The sequence below is a fragment of the Elephantulus edwardii genome, unplaced genomic scaffold (genome assembly GCF_000299155.1).
Source record: "Elephantulus edwardii isolate Elephantulus edwardi_28Jun2011 unplaced genomic scaffold, EleEdw1.0 scaffold00066, whole genome shotgun sequence".
Lineage (NCBI taxonomy): Eukaryota > Metazoa > Chordata > Mammalia > Macroscelidea > Macroscelididae > Elephantulus > Elephantulus edwardii.
In genome coordinates, this window is record NW_006399816.1 from 14,704,426 (window position 1) to 14,723,770 (window position 19,345).

A 19,345-nucleotide genomic window follows, 5' to 3' on the forward strand; every position below is an offset into this window, starting at 1 on the left:
GTACACGAGCTTTGTAAGCAAACCAATATAAAATAAAAATTTGTTTTTTATAAAAGGTATGTTGCATTGGAAAAATCTGCTGTCAAGGACCTCTCCAAAGTGCTAAAGAGCAAGGATGTCCGTTTAATGACTAAGATGGATTTGATGGAAGCAATGGTCTTTTCAGTTGCTTCATATGTATCTGCAAAGTTAGACAATGAATATGAAAGACAGAAGAATAAATGCATCTTTGAAGTGTGACATTGGCTGCTGCTGTTGTTGTGTACTATCAAGTGAGAATTGATTCATGGATTACCCTCTGTGGGTATTCAGAGGCAGTTAATCACATGGGAGGAGAATGTCCATGTTTTCCTGTGGAGCAGCTTGTGGATTTGAACTATGTGTTTTCAGGATTGCAGCCTAGCTTCTTAACACTAGTCCATTTTCCTCAAATAGAGATGAAAAGTAATAATGGGTTGGGCTTGTGGAAGTCAGTCAGTCTCTATGTTGTTAAACTTTGGCCATGATAATAGTCTTATGAACCAGGCCAGTTATTGTTTCCATTTCATGACTGGAAAACTGAGGTTCTCAAACTGAACCAGACTAAACTCATTATCTGGGCACATGGTTAGGAGAAGCCATTTCTTCGAAAGGGACATCATGCTTGGAAAGGTGGAAGGACAGGGAAAGAGAAGAAGACCCTCAATGATAGGGACTGACACAGTGACTACAGCAATAGGTTCAAGTATGTCAGAGATGATGAGGATGGCACAGGATAGGACAGGGCTCAGATCTGTTCACAGGGTCACTATGAGTCAAACTCTGTTGCAAACTGGAAGCAGAAAGATAGCAGGGACATGAGGAAATTGAGTTCTGAAAAAGAGGGAGGGCTGAGGCAGAGGTCCTCTCGACTTGATAGCACCTAGCAACAGGAACAACGTTCTGATTCTCATTAATTTTGTACACCTTTCTTTTTCTTTTACTGACCAATTTTTTTTTTCATTTATGGGGGGTGTGTGTTGGATTTGTTGTCTCTCTTTTCATTTTTGCCATCTGAAAATTGACAGCAAGACATGGATCGTCTGCATCTCCATCCACCAGGCAAGAGAATAAACCAGCTCCTCTTCCATCTGATTGACATAATACAGCAAAACCACTGATCCAGTCTTCCCTTAACTGCTCTACATCTCTGCATTAACAACAAACTGAGCACATACACTTCCATCCTCAATCAGACCCACTGAAGTACAGGAGGTGAAACACTAGTTATCAAATTATTAAAGAGCATAATACACTTGCATGGCTCAAACACATACCAAAACAAAAGAATATAAAGACAGCAACAACAAACAATACACTGTATGAAAAGCAACAGATAAAAAAAATACAAGGCAGAGGAAGGAAATCATGACTAAAATACAGAAATGTAATCAGAACTTCCTGGTCAGTAATTCAAAACAATGGTAGTCTTAATACTTTCACCAGAATGAAAAAAAGATTGAGAAAACAAGAGAATTCCAAAAAAAGCAACACAGGAGAAATAAAAAGAAAAGCAGAAGCCTTATAAAAATAGCAAATCAAGAATATCAAGACAACAGAAAATCAAGAATACTAGGAGTAGATTTCAAAAGCAGATAATACATTGGAAGCACAATAGGGTAGACTTGAAGAAACAGAACCTAGAATTAGTGAGATGAGTGGCAAATTTCTCAAGACTAATCTTACAGGGACAATCAGAAAAAAAGAGAGGAAGCAAAATTAAAGAGTAATTTCAAAAGGGAGCTCTAGTGGCCTAGTGGCAAGAAGCTGCATTGCAATCCCAAAGGCATGTGGTTCGAAACCACCAGATGCTCCACTGGAGAAGGGGGAGGCAATCTCCTCCCGTGTCAGTCAGATCCAATTCGATGTGACACACACACACAAAAAAGCAAATTCAAGAGAAATAACTCACATGTGATTGAAATTGCAGAACCAAAAAGAGGCAACCAAAAGAAAAAAAAGCACAAAGTAATTGAAAATTTATTGGATGAAAACTTCCCAAATATTATGAAAAATAAGTAAATATGTATTCCAGAATCTGAGAAAATATAATTAAATAGTACAGAGTCCAACAGAAAAACAATAAGACATAATATAATTAAATTTCCCAAAACGAAATACAAGAAAATATTTAAAGTAGGTCAGGGAAAACAGTTCTTTACAAAAGAGAACCAATAAGACTAAGCTTTGATTTGATTTCTGAGCAGTAGCTATGCAGGCAAGAAAACAATGAAATTACAGATATAAAATCTGGAAAGAAAATAAATTTCAAAACAAGAATTATATTGTGTTGTTGTTGCTATTATGTGACATTATGTAGCCAATCTGAAGCCTGCCTTGTCCTGAGCCAGTCTCACTCACTCCAATACATCAACCCTCACTGCCCCAGTTACTGTATCTATCCATCTAATCTAGGATTTTCCTCTCTTGCACTGTCCCTCCACCATTCCGAGCATAACATCCTTCTCCAATGACTGGTCTCTTCTGAGGACCCAAAGATTATGAGATGGAGTTTCAAAATCCCAGCCTCCAAGTAGAAACTTGATTTCACCCTCCCCAAGACAGACCTTTTTGTTTTCTTGGTGGTCCATGGTATGTTCAAGACTCTACTCCAGCACCACAATTCAAAGACAAAGTTTCTTCTATCATCTTTAGTCACTCACTGCCCAGCTCTCTGATACATAGCAAGTAATTGCTAAGATCATGACCTAGATTAGGTGCACCTTAGTCTCTAGACTGACACCATTGCTTTTCAGTACTCTGAAGAGGTCCCTGACAGCAGATTTTCCCAGTGCAATTTGTCTTTTGATTTCCTCACTGCTACTGTTAAGAGTATTTATTGTGGAGCCGAGTAAGCTTTAATTGTTCACTAATGCAAAGCTAAAATAGACAAATACCTGAAATTTACATGGGTCATAAACTGATCCAAACACAGAAATATTCAAAGTGTAACAAACATGAGGCTAAAAATCAGTATGCAGAGTTATGCAGTCCATAAAGAACTACAATTAAAAAAGAGGGAGTAATTTGCTGTTAATATCATTGCCAAGAAACTTGTATTAAAAGAACAGACGGGCTCTGATGATGAAGATGAATCGAGTGAAAAAACCTTTATGTATTATGTGAATGATGGGGTTTATGGCTCATTTAGTTGCATTCTTTACGATCATGCACATGTAAAGCACCTGCTGCAAAAGAGACCCAAACCAGATGAGAAGTATTACTCATCTAGCATATGGGGACCAACATGTGATGGTCTGGATCGGATTGTTGAGCGCTGTAACCTGCCAGAAATGCATGTGGGGGGACTGGATGTTGTTTGAAAACATGGGTGCTTACACTGTTGCTGCTGCCTCTACTTTCAATGGCTTCCAGAGGCCAACTATCTACTATGTGATGTCTGGGCCAACGTGGCAACTCATGCAGCAAATCAAGAACCATGAGTATCCACTTGAAGTGGAGGAGCAGGATGTCAGCACTCTGCCCTTGTCTTGTGCTTGGGAAAGTGGAATGAAACGGCATCCAGCCAGTTGTGCTTCAGCTAGTGTTAATGTGTAGATACCATTTTGGTAGCTGTTAACTCCAAGTTTAGCTTGAATTAAGGGATTTGGGGGGACCATTTAACTTAATTATTGTTAGTTTTGAAATTTTATATGAGTATGGTGGGATGGAACAGTATGGAAGACTAGGCGATGGGGTCACACTTATCTTGTGTTCCTATGGAAACTATTTGAATATTTGTTTTATATACATTTTTATTCACTTTTCACACATGCTACTAAAGAATGCACCCAGCTGCTGAGCAAGCATTTGTAGCTTGTCCAGGGGCAGAATGGGCCAAAGGTTAGTGTTGTGACCTGTTTTAAAAATAAAGTATCTTGACATAAAAAAAAAGAGGGAGTAAGAAGTGTAGTTATAGAATATCCAAATGGAGAGGAAATAAAGACAACTGTAAGATAAATCAAAGTGACTTAGACTTGGGAATAAAATAGAAAATTATAGGATAACTTCCAAAAAAATTAATAAAGCATCACATCAAAATTGAAAAACTGTAAGGACTTACTAAACACTAAAATAACAGCAATGAAATAAATAAGAAAATCCCTAAGCAAAATTAGCAGAGAAAAGAAACAAAGATATCAGAAACACCACAAAAAAAGAATAGCACAAAAACAGCCATAAAATTCTTATCAATGGATAATTTCAGTGAAAGTGAATGGATTAAATGCACCAAGGATAGCATAATGAGTATGAAAACATGACCCATCAAGATGCTGCCTACAAAGGATACAATTTAGACACAGGATTAATACAGACTAAAAATCAAAGAGTAGGACTAAAAATCAAGGGGAATAACTTCCCCCCCACTAGTTTATTTAAAAAATTCTAATACAAATTTGAACAAATTCTTTCAATTTCCCTCAAACCCCCCTCATCAAATTGTACAATCCAATGATTAATCGCCTTCTCCCTGTATATCCACATCCCTCTGCTTCCAGCCTCTCCTACCCATCCTAGATCTTTATACTCCTTCTACAGTAACGGTCCTATACAATATTTATCCTTGTGGGACTGAGTTAGTTCACTCAGCATAATTCTCTCCAGTCCCTCCCAAGTTAGGTAATAATTTACAAAGTTATTGATCCTGTGTGCTGCATAGTATTCCATTGTGTGAATGTACGATAATTTCTCAATCCATTTGATTGTGGTTGGACATCTGGGCTGTTTCCATGTTCTTGCAATGGTGAATAAAGCTGCTATGAACATTGGTGTACAAATATCAGTTTGTGCCTCAGTTCTCATATTTCTCAAGGTATATTTCAAGTAGCAGAATAGCTGGATCTTATGGAATTTCTATGTTCAGCTTTTTGAGGAAATGTCAAACTGCCTTCCTGAATGGTTGCACCATTTTACAATCCCACCAACAATGTACAAGAGTTCCTTTCTCACCACATCCTCTCCAACACCTATTACTTGCTGCCCTGTTAAACTTTGCCACTGCCACTGGAGTGAGATGGTACCTCATTGTGGTTTTGATTTGCATCTCTCTTATTGCCAGTGATTTGGAGCATTTCTTCATGTGTCTGTTTGCTATTCGAATATCTTCCTCCATGAAAATTATTTCCATGTCTTTCAACCACATATCTTTGGATTGACAGTACAACCCCTTACCACTAAGCCACCAGAGCTCTCTCTATGACATAAACAGGAATTTTAGCCAAGTCTCAATTGACTAGTTTATTCTCTGCTGATGATACATTTTCTGTTATATTTGATAGTCCATTTATGTCATGTGTGTGTGTATACATACACACACACATATAGATATAATAAATCTGGAGGACAACTACCTGGCCAGTTGACTGGAAGATATCCATATTTATTCCCATTTAAAAAAAAAAAGGTGATCCAATAGACTATGGAATTTATTGAATAGTATCACATGCAAATAAAATCCTACTGAAGATTATCTAAAAATTACTTGAACAGTAAATCAACAGAGAACTAGCACAAATACAAGCTGGTTTTAGAAGAGGCTGTGGCCCTAAGGATATCATTACAAATGTCAGATGGATCTTGGCTTAAAGCAGAGAGTATCAGAAGAATGTCTATTTAAAGAGTGGCTATTTTCTAAGGAGTAGAACATGGGATATGGGAATACAAGGCCATGAGTGTCTCTCTGAAAGTGCCAGAGAAAGTGAGAACAGCACAGTTCCTCACCATCCCAGAGCAGAAAAAAGATAAAGAGCCTGTAGCCCAGCTGAATGGTGCCTGCAGAACAACACCAGCAGCAAGAGGTTTGTTTATTCATTGTTGACTCATAGGCTATGGTACAGATAATGGGGTTTATTAGGGAAATAAATACAAAGGCATTTGACTATGTGGATCACAACAAATTGTGGCTAACCTTGAGAATAATGGAAATCCCACACTTGATTGTGCTCATGCAAAACTACGAAGCAGTTATCAAAATAAAGCAAGGAAACACTGCCTGTTTCAAAATCTGAAAGGAGTGCATCAGGGATGCATCCTATCTCCATAGCTTTTCAATCTATATGCAGGAAAGATTATTCATGAGGTTAAACTTTATAAGAAGGAATGTATCATCAGGATTGGAGGAAGATTCATCAGCAATGTGCATTATGCAAATGATACAGCCTTGCTTGGGGAAACTGAGTAGGACCTGACACATATGCTACAGAAGGTCAAGGACTGCAGTTTTCAATATAGATTGAAACTCAACACCAAGAAGACAAAAATTCTCACCAATGGACCAACTGGCAGCACCACAATAGATACAGAAGAGACTGAGGTTGTTAGTAATTTCAGCTTTCTCAGATCCACAATTAACACTCTTGGCATCAGCAGTCAAGAAATCAAAAGATGAATTCCATTAAGAAAGTCAGCTGTCAGAAACCTTTCCAGAGGGCTGAAAAGCAATGATTTCAGTTTAGAGACTAAGGTGTACCTGATCGAGGCCATGGTCTTTGCAAGTACTTGCTATGCATCAGAAAGCTGGACAATGACTAAAGATGTCAGAAGAATAGATGCCTTTGAGCTGTGGTGCTGAAAAGAGAGTATTGAACATACTTCGGACTATCAGGAGAACAAATAGGTCTCTCTCTTTCACAAGAGAGAGTTGAAACCAAGTTGTTCCTTGGAGGTAAGGATTTTGAAACTTCATCTCACATACTTTGGGCATGTTGCTAGGAGAGCCCAGTCATTGAAGAAGGACATCATACTTGGAAGGGTGGAGGACCAGTACAGGGGAAGAAGACCCTAGATAAGCAGGATTGACAGTAACTAGGGTTTTAGGGGTAGGTATGTTGGAGACAGGAAGATTGGCTCAAGATAAAGCAGCTGTTATTTATTGGGTTGCTATGAATCACAGTCAACTCAACAGCACATAATGACAACATATATATAGACATAGAAATAGCGATGATATAGCTATAGATGTACAGATGAGATAGACACACACACACACACACACACACACACACACACGGTGGCCTAGCGGTAAGAATCTGTGCTGCAATCCCAAAGGCAAATCCACCAGTTACTCTCAAGAGAAGAATGGGCAATCTCCTCCTGAAAGATTATAGTCTCTGAAAACCTGCTGGAGGAATAGCTATGGGTTGATTCCAACTTGATGGCAGACAATAACAACCAAATGCAGGTGGCAAGAATCTGCACTGCAGTCCTGAAGGCACATGGTTTGAGGTCAGCAGCTGTTCCATGGGAGAAGGATGGGCAATCTACACTTGTGTGATTAACTGTCTCTGAAAACCCACCAAAGGGTCAATTATGGGGTCGCCTCCAACTCAATGGTACAAAAGAACAACAATAATATATGGCATAGACTATCAGCTATAACAAAAAATAATGTCCAACCAGCAGAGGATAAACTAGACAATTGTGACAGACTGTGAAGATAATAAGATTGTTAACAGCTTTAGTTTGCTTGTTGGCTCCACAATCAACACTCTTGATAACAGCAGCCAAGAAATTAAAAGACAAATTGTATTGGAAAAGTCTACTGTCAGTGATCTTTCCAGAGTACTGAAGAGCAATGATTTGTCTGGAGACTAAAGGATCCAGGCCATAAGTCTTCACAATTACTTGCTATGTGTCAGAAAGCTGGACAGTGACTAGGAACGGGCGAAAGAGAATTTGCTGGAGAAGAGTACTGAACCTAAACTGCCATGAGAACAAACAGGTTAATCCTGGAGAAGGTGAAACCAGGCTGCTCCTTGGAGGGAAGGATTCTGAGACTTCGTCCGACATACTTTGGACATGTTGCAAGATGGGACCAGTCCTTGGAGAGGGACATCAGGCTTGGAAGGGTGGAGGCACAGTGCAAGAGAGAAAGGCCCTTAATAAGATGGATTGATTCAGTGACTGGGGCAACAAGGGCAGGTGTGGTAGAGACAATAAGGTCAGCACAGGACAGATCAGGTTTCCAGGCTACATAGGGTCAGTATGAGTTGCAAGTGACTTGACGGCACATAAAAACAACATCAGAATAGTAAAAAAATCATTTACGTGCATCCAAAAGAGTAAAATGGGACCTTTAAATAGGGAAAAATATATTTATCAATGATACATCAGACAAGGGACTCATCTCTGAAACATAGAGAAAATGCCAACATCTCAATTAAAAAAAAAAAAGATAACCCAAATATAATATGGACACCAGACATGAATATTTCACTTCAAAGAAGACATTCAGCTGGTCAACAAACACATGAGGAAATGTTCAAGATTGTTAGCTGTTGTTGTATGGCATCAAGTTGAAAGCAACCCACAGCTTAACTTCTAGCGCATTTTCAGAGGCAGTTAATCACACAGGAGGAGACTGCCCATCCTTCACGCTTGAAACAGCTGGTGGATCTGAACCATGTGTCTTTAGGACTGTAGCTTAGTTTCTTGCCACCAGAGCAAGAACTTTATTAGCTCTTAGAGAGCTAAAAACCAAAACAGGAATGAGATATCACCTTAATCTGGCAACAATAGCGAAGTTCAGTAAGATATCAAACAACAAATGCTGGTGAGGAGAGATACCTCCTAGTAGGAGGTAGGAATGTAAAATAGTGTAATCACTACTGAAAAGCAGAACCAAAACAAAGGAAAGAGATGCTGAAGTAAAAGAGCTGAACAGAAGATTTCAAATGGCAGCTTGAGAATACAAACCAAAGTATACTGCAACAGAATGTGCACAGAGCTGAACTGAAGGGGGGGAGGAGGGAAGCGAAGAACTTGCTTAGCATTTCTCAAGCTGAAAGAAGCAAAAACCAATTCAAGCCTAAAGTTGCAATACTTAATGATAGGACAGGAAAAATCCTGAATTATCTAGGTAACATCAGAAGAAGTTGGAAGCAATACAGAATCACTGTACCAAAAAGAATAGACCAACACTGAAAAATTACAGCAAGTATGATATAAAAAAATCAAAAGCCAACAGTAATGAAGGAAGATGTTCAAGAAGTGAAGACACTGGCAAAATGGAGCTCCCAGGAATCGGTGGGATAACAATTTATGTTTGACTAACAGATGCAGTCTAGACACAATCACTAGTCTATGTCAGAAAATTTGGAAGACAGCTGCCTGAACAACTGCCTATAAGATATCCATATTTGTTTCCAACTCTAAGAAAGGTGATCCAACAGAAGGAGTGAATTATCAATGTCATTCATTAATTTCATACACAAGCAAAATACTGCTGGTGACCATCCTGAAATGGCTAGAACAGTACATAGAGAACGTCCAGAAGTTGATGCTGGATTAAGAAGAAACCAGGGATAACATTGCTGATATCACATCCTGGCTGAAAGTAAAAAATACCAGAAGGATATCTATTTGTGTTTTATTGATTATTCAAAGGCATTTGACTGTGTGGATTATAACAAACTATAGCTAACCTTGAGAAGAATGGGAATCTCAGAACAATTAATTGTACTCATGTGAAATCTAACCTAGAACAAGTTGTTGTTGTGCAAACAAAGCAAGGGAGCACTACATAGTTTAAAATTAAGGAAGGTGTCCATCCAGGTTGTATCCTTTCTCCATACCTATTCAATCTATATGTTTGGCAAATTATTTGAAAAGCTGAACTTTTAAGAAAAATGTGTTATCAGGATTGGAGGAAGACACCTCAATAACCTTCATTATGCAAATGACACAACCTTGCCTGCTGAAAGCAAGGAGGATGTGAAGCACTTTCTGCAGAAGGTTAAACCACTGCAGCCTTCACTCTTCAATATGGATTTCATCTCAACGTCAAGAAAACAAAAAAAATCTTACCCCTGGAGCAAATGACAACATCAAGAGATGGAGAAAAGATTGAAACTGTTATGACTTCTTATTTGTATCCAACACCTTTGGAGTCAGGAGATCAGGAGACATACTGGACTGGTAAAATCTGCAGTCAGGGAACTCTCCAAATTATTGAGGAGCAATGATGTCAGTTTAAGAACTAAAAGTATTATATTTTAGGGCATTATTTTTATCATAGGAGTATGCAATGAGGGTTGCAGAGTGGATTGTATTTGGGGGTAGGGGTGGGGTTTGGGGAGGTGCGGGGGGGGGATTGTGTACCAATGAGGGAGTTTTGCTTTTCAAGGAGAGGAGCAAATGGGGGGAAGGGGGTAGGGGTTTGTGCGGGGAGAAGGGTGCAACAATGAATGAATGGAATCCCAAAATCTCTGTAGATGTTCATTGAAATGAAAAATAAACAACCTAAATTTAAAAAAAAAAAAAGAACTAAGGTGTGTCTGATTCAAGTCATGATCTTTCAATCATTTGCTATGCATCTGAGAGCTGGGCAATGAATAAGGATAACAAAACAAGAATTGATGCCTTTGAACTGTGGTGTTGGAGAAGAATGCGGACTATTCCATTGCCTTGTTATATGCCTTCAACTCCAACTCATAGCAACCCTATGTACAACAGGTAGGAATCCTGCTCTATCCTGTGCCAATTTCATCATCTCTGACACATATACCTTTATTATCCCAGTCACCGAGTCAACCCACGTCATCCAGGGTCTTCCTCTCTTGTGCTGTCCCACCACACTCCCAAGAATGACGTCCTTCCTAATGATGTGCACAAAGTATGTTAGATGGAGCTTCAAAATCCTTGCCTCCAAGGAGCATCCTGGTTTCACCCTCTCCAGGAAGGACCTGTTTGTTCTCTTAGCAGTCCATAGTATATTCAATATTCTTCTCCAGCACCACAACTCAAAGGCATCGGTTCTTCTTCTATGATCCCTAGTCACTGTCCAGTTTTCTGATGCATAGCAACCTTAGTCTCTAGTTTGACACTGTTGCTTTTCAGTACTCTGTAGACGTCTCTGACAACAGATTTTCCAAATAAAATTAATATTTCGTTTTCCTGGCTGCTGGTACCAAGAGTGTTAATTGTGGAGCCAAGCAAGCTGACAATGTTAACAATCTCAATCTTTTCACCGTCTATCAAAAAACAATAATGTCTTGAAGAAGGTACAACCAGAATGCTTCTTGGATGCAAAAATAACAAAGTCTCACCTCACATATATTTGGCACATTCTAGGAGAGGCTGTTAGAGGTATGCTTGGAAAAGGGGGGTGGGGTGTATGGTGTATCAGAGATTGTGAGGATGGCACAGGATAAGACAGGATTCAGATATGTTGTTTACAGGGTCATTATGGGTCTTACTTGATGGAACTGTTCCTAACAAGAACAAGACTCATTCTTGGATAGTTGAAAGAGATTAAAGGAAGGAAGAGGGGAGTGAAAATTAGAAGTTCTGTGAAAAGAAAGGTGACATAAAATAAGGGGTTAATAAGGTATTGTAATTAATGACTTAATTGCATCATCATTGTTATGTGCCATAGAATTGGAACCAATTCGTAGCTGGCCCTCCAGTCAGTTTTCAGAGGTAGTAAATTACAGTGAAGGATACTACCCATCTTTATCCAGCACAGCAACTGGCGGATTCAAACCTTATGTCTTTGGGCTGGCAGTTCAACTTCTTACTAATTAAGCCACCAGAGCTTCCTAATGACATTAATCAATAGTAATCAGTGTTCTAAAGCGAACTGTGTATAACTGAATGAGAAACCAGTATCATTTGTAAATTCACTCTAAAAAATTAATTTGTAAGCTATAAAAGGTAAATTAAATCATTTATTTTAATTATTGTTCAAATATGTTCATGTTACATTGTTGTTGTTGTGTGTTGTCCAGTTGGACCTATGCATTGCTGACCCTCCAGCAGGTTTTCAGAGGTAGTAAATGATATAGGAAGAGTCTGCCCATCCTTTTCCTGCATGTCACTTTTTGCTGTTGTAATGTGCCATCAAGTTGCCTTTGACTCATTGTGACCCTCTGTACATTAGCTCAACTCTGTGCTATCCTGGACCAATTTTATTGTCTCCAACAGACTTAATCCATTTCTGCAGTCACTGAGTCAATCCATCTCATCCAGGGTCTTTCTCTGTTGTCCATCCACCCTTCCAAGCATCATGTACCTCTCCAAGGATTGGTCCCTTCTGACCATACACCCAAAGTATGTGAGATGGAGCCTCAAAATCCTTGCCTTCAGGGACCAACTTAGTTTCACCCTCTCCCGAGCAGACCTATTTGCGCTCCTGGCAGTCAATGATATGTTGTCCATCACTCTTCTCTAGCACCATAACTCAAAGGCATCGATTCCTCTTCTATAACCCTTAGTTACTGTACAGTTCTCTGAGGCATAGCAAATAATTGCAAAGACCATGGCCTGGATTAGGTACACCTTAGTCTCCAGACTGACATCATTGCTCTTCAGTACTGCAGAGATCTCTGACAGCAGACTTTCTCAGTGCGATTTGTCTTTTGATTTCCTGACTGATGGTTCCAGGAGTGTTGATTGTGGAACTAAGCAAGCTGAAGTTGTTAACAATCTCAATTTCTTCTCCCTTCATCATGAAGGTGCCAACTGGCCCACTGGTGAGAATCTGTTTTCCTGATGTTGAGATTCAATCCATATGAAAGACTACAGTCTGTGACCTTCTGCAGCAAAGACCTCATGTCCTCCACAGTTTCAGCAAGGAAAGCTGTGTCATCTGCATAATGCAGGTTGTTGATATAAGTCTTCAAGAGCACTAAAAATTGGCCAAAGGCCAGACATGTTGTAAGATAACATTAAGGACATCATCTATGAAGAAAGCAAAAAGTCATTACAAAGACTAGAAGGGAAAAAAAGGATCAAAACGGATGTCAAAAGAGAATCTGAAATTTGCACTAGAAAGCAGAAAGGTTAAAACCAAGGGAAGAAATGCTAAAATAAGAGAGATGAACAGAAGATTTTAAAGCATAGCTTAAGAAGAAAAATTATAACTAAATGTACACAGATTGGAGTTAGAAAACAAAAAGGGAAGCACATGCTTTCTCAACTTCAAAGAACTAAAGAACAAACTCAAGGAGCCCTAGCAAGACAGTGCTTTAAGCAATGTGATGCATTCAAGCTCATTGCCACAGTCACTGCGTCTACCTGGTTAAGGGTCTTCCTGTCTTTACTGCCCCTCCACCTTTCCAAGCATGAAGCTCCTCTCCAAGGAATAACCTCTCCTAGCAATTTGCCCAAAGTATGTGAGGCAAAGTTTCAGCATCCATGCCTCTAAGGAGCACTCTGGCTATATCTTCTCCAAGACATATCTTAGTTCTTTCGATAGTCCATGGGATCTTCAGCACTCTTCTCCAATATCACAGTTCAAAGACATCAATTCTTCTTCTGTCATCTTTGGCCATTGTCCAGCTCTCAGATGCATAGCAAGTGACTTAAAATACCATGGCCTGAACCAGGTGCACCGTTGTCCACAACTGACATCATTACTCCTCAAAAATTTGGAAAGATCCCTAACTGCAGATTTTACCTGTGCAATGTGTCTCCTTATTTCTAGACTGCTCATACCAAGGGTGTTAACTCTGGAGCCAAGCGAGATGAAGATGTTGACAATTTCAATCTTCTCTCCATGCATCATGACACTGCCTGTTGGTCCAGTATTAAGAATCTTTGTTTTCTTGACATTGAGAAGCGATCCGTGCCAAAGGCTACATTCCCTGATCTTCTGCAACAAGTGCTTCAAGTCCTCCTCACTCTCAGCAAAGTTGTATCATCTGCTTAATGCAGGTTATTGATGAGCCTCCCTCTAATCTTGATGCCACATTCCTCCTCAGAGTCCAGTTTCTCAGATAATCTGCTCAGTATACAGACTGAATAGGTATGAAGATAGAACATAACCACGATGCACCCCCTTGTCAATTTTAAATCACTCAGTAGTGCTCCCCTGATCTTTTCGCCCAACAGCTTCCTGGTCTAGATATAGGTTCCACATGAACACAATCAAGTACTCTAGGATTCCCATTCTTTTCAATGTCAGCCACAACTTGTTATGACCCACACAGTCAAATGCCTTTGCAGAGTCAATAAAGCATGAATATTGATTACTGGGGCCTTAGTTTGGTCCGGCCACCCCCATACCTTTAGTGCAGCTTGTACTTTTTCATTATTATTGGCTCTTGATCATATAGTATTTCTTGAAATATTTCAGTGTTGGCCCATTCTTTTTGGTACAGTGACTCTGTATTCCCTCCATCTTTTGATGTTTCCTGGATTATTCAAGATTTTGTTCACAGCACCCCTAAGTATTGAAACTTGAGGCTTTAATATTTCAGCTTTTTCAGCTTGAGTAATGCTGAGCAAGTTCTTCCCTTTATTCTCCAATTCTACATCTCTGCACATTCTGTTACAATAGCTTGCTTTGTCTTCAGAGCTGCCCTTTGTTCAGCTCTTTTATTTCAGCATCTCTTCTCTCCAGTGCAATTTTTAGGGTCTTTCTGACATCTATTTTGCTCTTTTCTTTCTCCTTCTTGATAATTCAGTGCAATTTTTTTATCATATCCTAATTTTTTTACATGTTTTTTCAATTGTTGAACATTTTCTTCCTCCCCTCCCCACAGCCTATCCCATAAAGCCTCCCTTATTCCAGACTGTCATACACACAGTGCCTAATCCTATATTCCTTTCAGATAGTTACACCCTTCATCTTTTCTAATGAAGTATCCCTTATCTATCCACTCTTTTCCCATTTTCTCCCCAACCTCCATAACTGCCCCTGTGTCAAATTTTCAGGGTCTCTTCTGATCTCCATTTTGGTCTTTTCTTTCTCCTCTGTCTTTTTAATGCCCTTTTGCGCTCTACAAGGATGTCCTTAATGTCATCTCACAACTCAATGCCTCAAACCTATCCTTAAAATGACTTTTAAATCCCAATGGGGTAGACTCAAGATCATATCTTAGTTCTTATGGACTTGTTATAGGACTATGTCCTATTGGGTCATATAAATCAGAAGCAATTTTTCCCTACATCCATTACATTTTAATTATTTAGTTAAACCAAATTCCAACATTACTAAAGCTATGTTAAACAGCACTCAGAGTATATAGTCAACTCACACAGTCTCTCTAAAACGCCAGATACTAGATATCTGACTTAAATACTTATCTCCAGGTGTCCACATGACACTGCTAATAAACTCTTGTGGTTGTTACAACTCATAGTGACCCTATGAACAATGGCTCTGAATCTTGCCCTATCTTGAGCCAACATCACCATCTCCAACACTCTTGACCCCATTGACACAGTTACTGGTCAATCCATCTCATTCAAAGTCTTCCTCTCTTGCACTGAACTACTACACATGCTTTAAGGGTTGCCCCCTCTTGACAACATACCCAAAGTATGTGAGACAGAGTTTCAAAATCCTTGCCTCCAAGGAACCACCTAGTTTCATCCTCTCCAGGACAAACCTGTTTGTTCTCTTGGCAGTTCATGGTACATTCAGTACTCTTGTCCAGCACTGTAGATCAAAGGCATTCATTCTTCTTTGGTCATACTTAATTCATTGTCCAGCATTCAGTGGCATAGGAAGCAACTGAAAATACTATGGTTTGAATCAGGAACACTTTAGTCTTTTGACTGACATCAAATTTCTTTAACACTCTAGAGAGGTCCTTGACTGAAGATTTTCCCCAGGGCAACTCGTCTTTTTATTTCCTCACTGCTGGTGTTAATTGTGTTGATTGTTGATCCAAGCAAGATGGAATTGTTAACAGCTTCCATCTTTTCTCAATCTATCACGATGCTGCCTACTGGCCCAATGGTGAAGATTTTTGTTTTCTTGATGTTGAGATGTAATCTATATTGAGGGCTGCAGTCCTTGATCTTCTGCAGCAAGTGCTTCAAGTCCTCCTCAGTTTGGGAGAGCAGGTTACGTCACCTGTATAATGCAGGTTATTGATGAGTTTTCCTCCAACCTCAATGTCATTCTTCTTCATAAAACCCAGTCTCTCCACTGATCTGTTCAGTATATAGATTGAAAAGATATGAAGAAAGGATACATTCCTAATTCACTCATTTCTTGATTTTTGATCCATGCAGTGTTCCCTTGCTCTGTTGGGACAATAGCTTCTTGACCTAAGTATGTTGTTGTTGTTGTTATGTGACGTCAAGTTATCTGTAACTCATATTGACCTCTATATACAACAGCTCTGAACCCTGCTCTATCCTGCGCTAACCTTACTGCCTCTAACACACCTACCCCCATTACCACAGACACTGAGTCAATCAACTCATTGATGGTCTTCCTTTCCTGTGCTGTCCCTCTACTCTCCCAAGCACGATATCCCTCTCCAAGGACTGGTCTTTGCAACATGCCCAAGATATGTCAGACATAGGTCAAATAAATTCTTAGCATCTCTGAATGTAGCTCATTGATTTCTAGCTATTTGGAGAGACTAAAGCATGGCAAGTAGTAATTTGTAACTCTGCTGAAATTAGGCTTTGAGTCCCATGTATCCAGAGGTGGCTCTGTAGAATTACATACCAGGTCACATGAATGCCCTAAACTGCTACCCAGAATCTACATGTTCTCCAGGTTTCACCAAATGTGTCAAACTTTTTCTGTAAAAGGCCAGAGAATGCTACCATTACCAGAGCTCCTCTCCTAAAGGTTCAGCTAGGAAAACCGAATGGAGCAGTTCAATTCTACACACTTGGGTACCAATGTGTGGCAACCAAGGCCAACAGTCTCTTTTTTTTACAACGACTTAACTCCACTGTCACCGCACAGGAAAGCTGCCTTGGCCAATAATACACCAAGGAATGAGTGTTGCTGTGTTCCAATAAAGCAGAATTTATGGACAGTGAAATCTTAATTTCACACCTTTTTCACATGTCATGAGATAGTGCATTTTAAAATGTTAAGCTCACGCTTGACCACGTTTGGGACCAATGTCGAGGCACTGCCCTTCCTAGTTGGCTCAGGGACAAGGGGCACACCTGAAAACAGGTAGGCCAGAACCCTGGAGAGCAGGATTCGGGACCACCCTCAATCTAAAGAGAAAGAAAGAGTCAAGCGGTGATTGGGGACAATGAGACCGAGTAGCCCCCCCAGTTGTGTCCCCTGGGTCGATGCCGCCTTGGGATGGTCACTCACTAGAATATGCCTGCGAGGACGAAGGCCATAGCAACAGCACAACTAGAAGGGCTAAGGACTTCATGGGCATCGTCCGAAGCACTTCGCCATTCGACTGGAACGTCTGTGGGCCCACCGAGCCGGGTACCTTAGGGCCAAAAAAGGGTGTCAGCGATGTCTCCGACCCCACCTCAGGGCCCCAGGCACCTGGCAACGGTTGTCCCCTGTGCGCAAGCGCAGAGAGTGGGGGAGGGGAGCAGAAGGGGTGAAGGGCCGCCCTTTCCTGGAGCGGAGGGGCGGGGCCTCCGAGCTTAGTCCCGCCCCTGCGTGCGTGCTCGCCCCGCCCCCTGTGCGCGTACTCAGCCTTCCGTGGTTGGCTATCTCGGGAGCTTGTAATTGTTTTGGCGCTTGGTCGACCACAAAGGTAATGCTTGCTGAGGTGGTGGAGTCTAAACCATCCAGGACGACTACAGGTGAAGCCAATATGATCCATGGCTAGAAATATGAGCCGTGGCTGGAGTGTGGAACCTTGGCCAACATCTTCTATGAAAGACTCAAATAACCTGGTAATTGCAACTTCATTAAAGTATTATAATGAGGGAAAGCAGTAGGCACTGTGGAGCACCTCCTCTATCCAAATGAAGGGTGTAGGAAAAGTGGGTTAGGTGAAAACTTGGAGCTCTCTAAAATCTTGAAGTAGTTTGTTGATGTACAGAAGGAGAGGGAGAGAGTGGTAGGCAGTGGCTTACTTTTTTGCTGTGTGCCATAGAGTCTATTCTGATTCATAGGATTTCGACTCATCTCAAAACTATGTGATAAAACCTTGGGCTGTAATCTTCAATGAAGCAGAGTGTCAGGCTTTTTCTCGCGTGTGCCCCTGGTGGTTTTGAACCTTCAACCTTAACTTCTTATGTGCCTGGAGCCCATTTTGACTCATAGTGAGCCTGTAAGACAAGATATAACTGTTCTGGAGGGTTTCCTTAATAGCAATCTTCATGGGAGTTGATTTCTGAGACTTCTCTCTCTCTGGATGCAGGAGGGAGGTTGAAACGGCCAGCCTTTTCAGTTAGCAAACTAAGTGCTTAACTATTTCACAACTAGGCTCCTTTACTCATTCACCTGCTCATTGCTATAGAGTCAGAATCTGCTCATCTGATCCTCCATGGGGTTTTCTGAGGTTGTAAGTCACAAGCAGGCTGTCCTTCTTTCTCCCCCACAAAAGCTGGTGAATTCCAGCTGCCTGCCTTTGGTTAGCAGGAGATGTCTCTTTCTACTAGACCACCACAGCTTCCTTAAGGAAGTTGAATTTTATGCTGACACAGTGTGGAGCTACTGCACAGGCTTGAGCCAGGAGTACTTGTGATTAGATTTGTGTTTCAGAAAGCTTGCTCCTTAAAACATCAAAGGACTGGAAGGAAACAACACTGGAGGCAGGGAGCCAAGTGAGGTGGCTATTCTAGTAATAGGAGGAGGAGCTGAGGGCTGGTTTCCTAGTGGCTGGGAGTATGGGACGAATGATACTGCTTTCATTTGTACGTAGGATCATGAGTTGGAATCAGTTTCTTGGTGGTTGTGTGCCGTTGAGTAGGAATTGGGTCACAGCTCACCTTTCAGTGGGTTTTCAGAGGCAGGAAATCATATGGGAGGAGATTGTGGAGCATCTTGTGAGTTTGCACCACGTGCTTTGGGAATTGCAGCACAGCTTCTTCCCACTAGGCCACCAGAGCTCCCGGAATCCCAGAGTATCTCAATTTCAACAAAGTGGTGTGTATCAGAAACAGTGATACTGGCTCAGGATAGGGGAGGGTTCAGAGCTTTTGTTCATAGGATTCTATGAGTGGTAATTAACTTGATGGCACATAACATCAATAAAACTAGTAGTGAGATTACAGCTGCATCTCATCTTCACCTCTAACTTCTCCAGCCTGCTCTATTACCTAATCACATTGTTGTTGTTATGTGCCATCGAGTGGTCTGTGACTCATAGCAACCCTAGGTAAAATAGCCCTAAACCCTGCTCTATCATGTGCCAACTTTAATGTCTCTGACACACCTACCCACATTACCCAAGTCACTGAGTCAATCCATCTCATTGAGTGTCTTCATCCCTTGCACTGTCTTTCCACTCTCTCAAGCATGATGTCCCTCTCCAAGGACTAGTCCCACCTTGCAACATGTCCAGAGTATTCAGATGAAACTTCAGAATCCTTACCTCCAAGGAGCAGCCTGTTTCATCCTCTCTAGGATGAACCTGTTTGTTCTCCTAACAATTCATGGTATATTCAATGTGAAACCTTGGACGAGGATGCATTCATCAGAGAAAAGAAA

At 40.7% G+C, this 19,345-nt stretch overlaps 1 protein-coding gene across 1 annotated transcript in view; it reads right to left on the minus strand.

Annotated features, from left to right (window-relative positions):
* The window catches only part of SPESP1 (sperm equatorial segment protein 1), a 63,750-nt gene extending 46,240 nt beyond the window's left edge, over positions 1-17,510 (minus strand). The window contains exon 1 of the mRNA XM_006888401.1: positions 17,039-17,510. Coding sequence (XP_006888463.1) covers positions 17,039-17,510 — 472 coding nt within the window. The remainder of the gene's footprint in view (positions 1-17,038) is intronic.
* Positions 17,511-19,345: the final 1,835 nt, after the last annotated feature.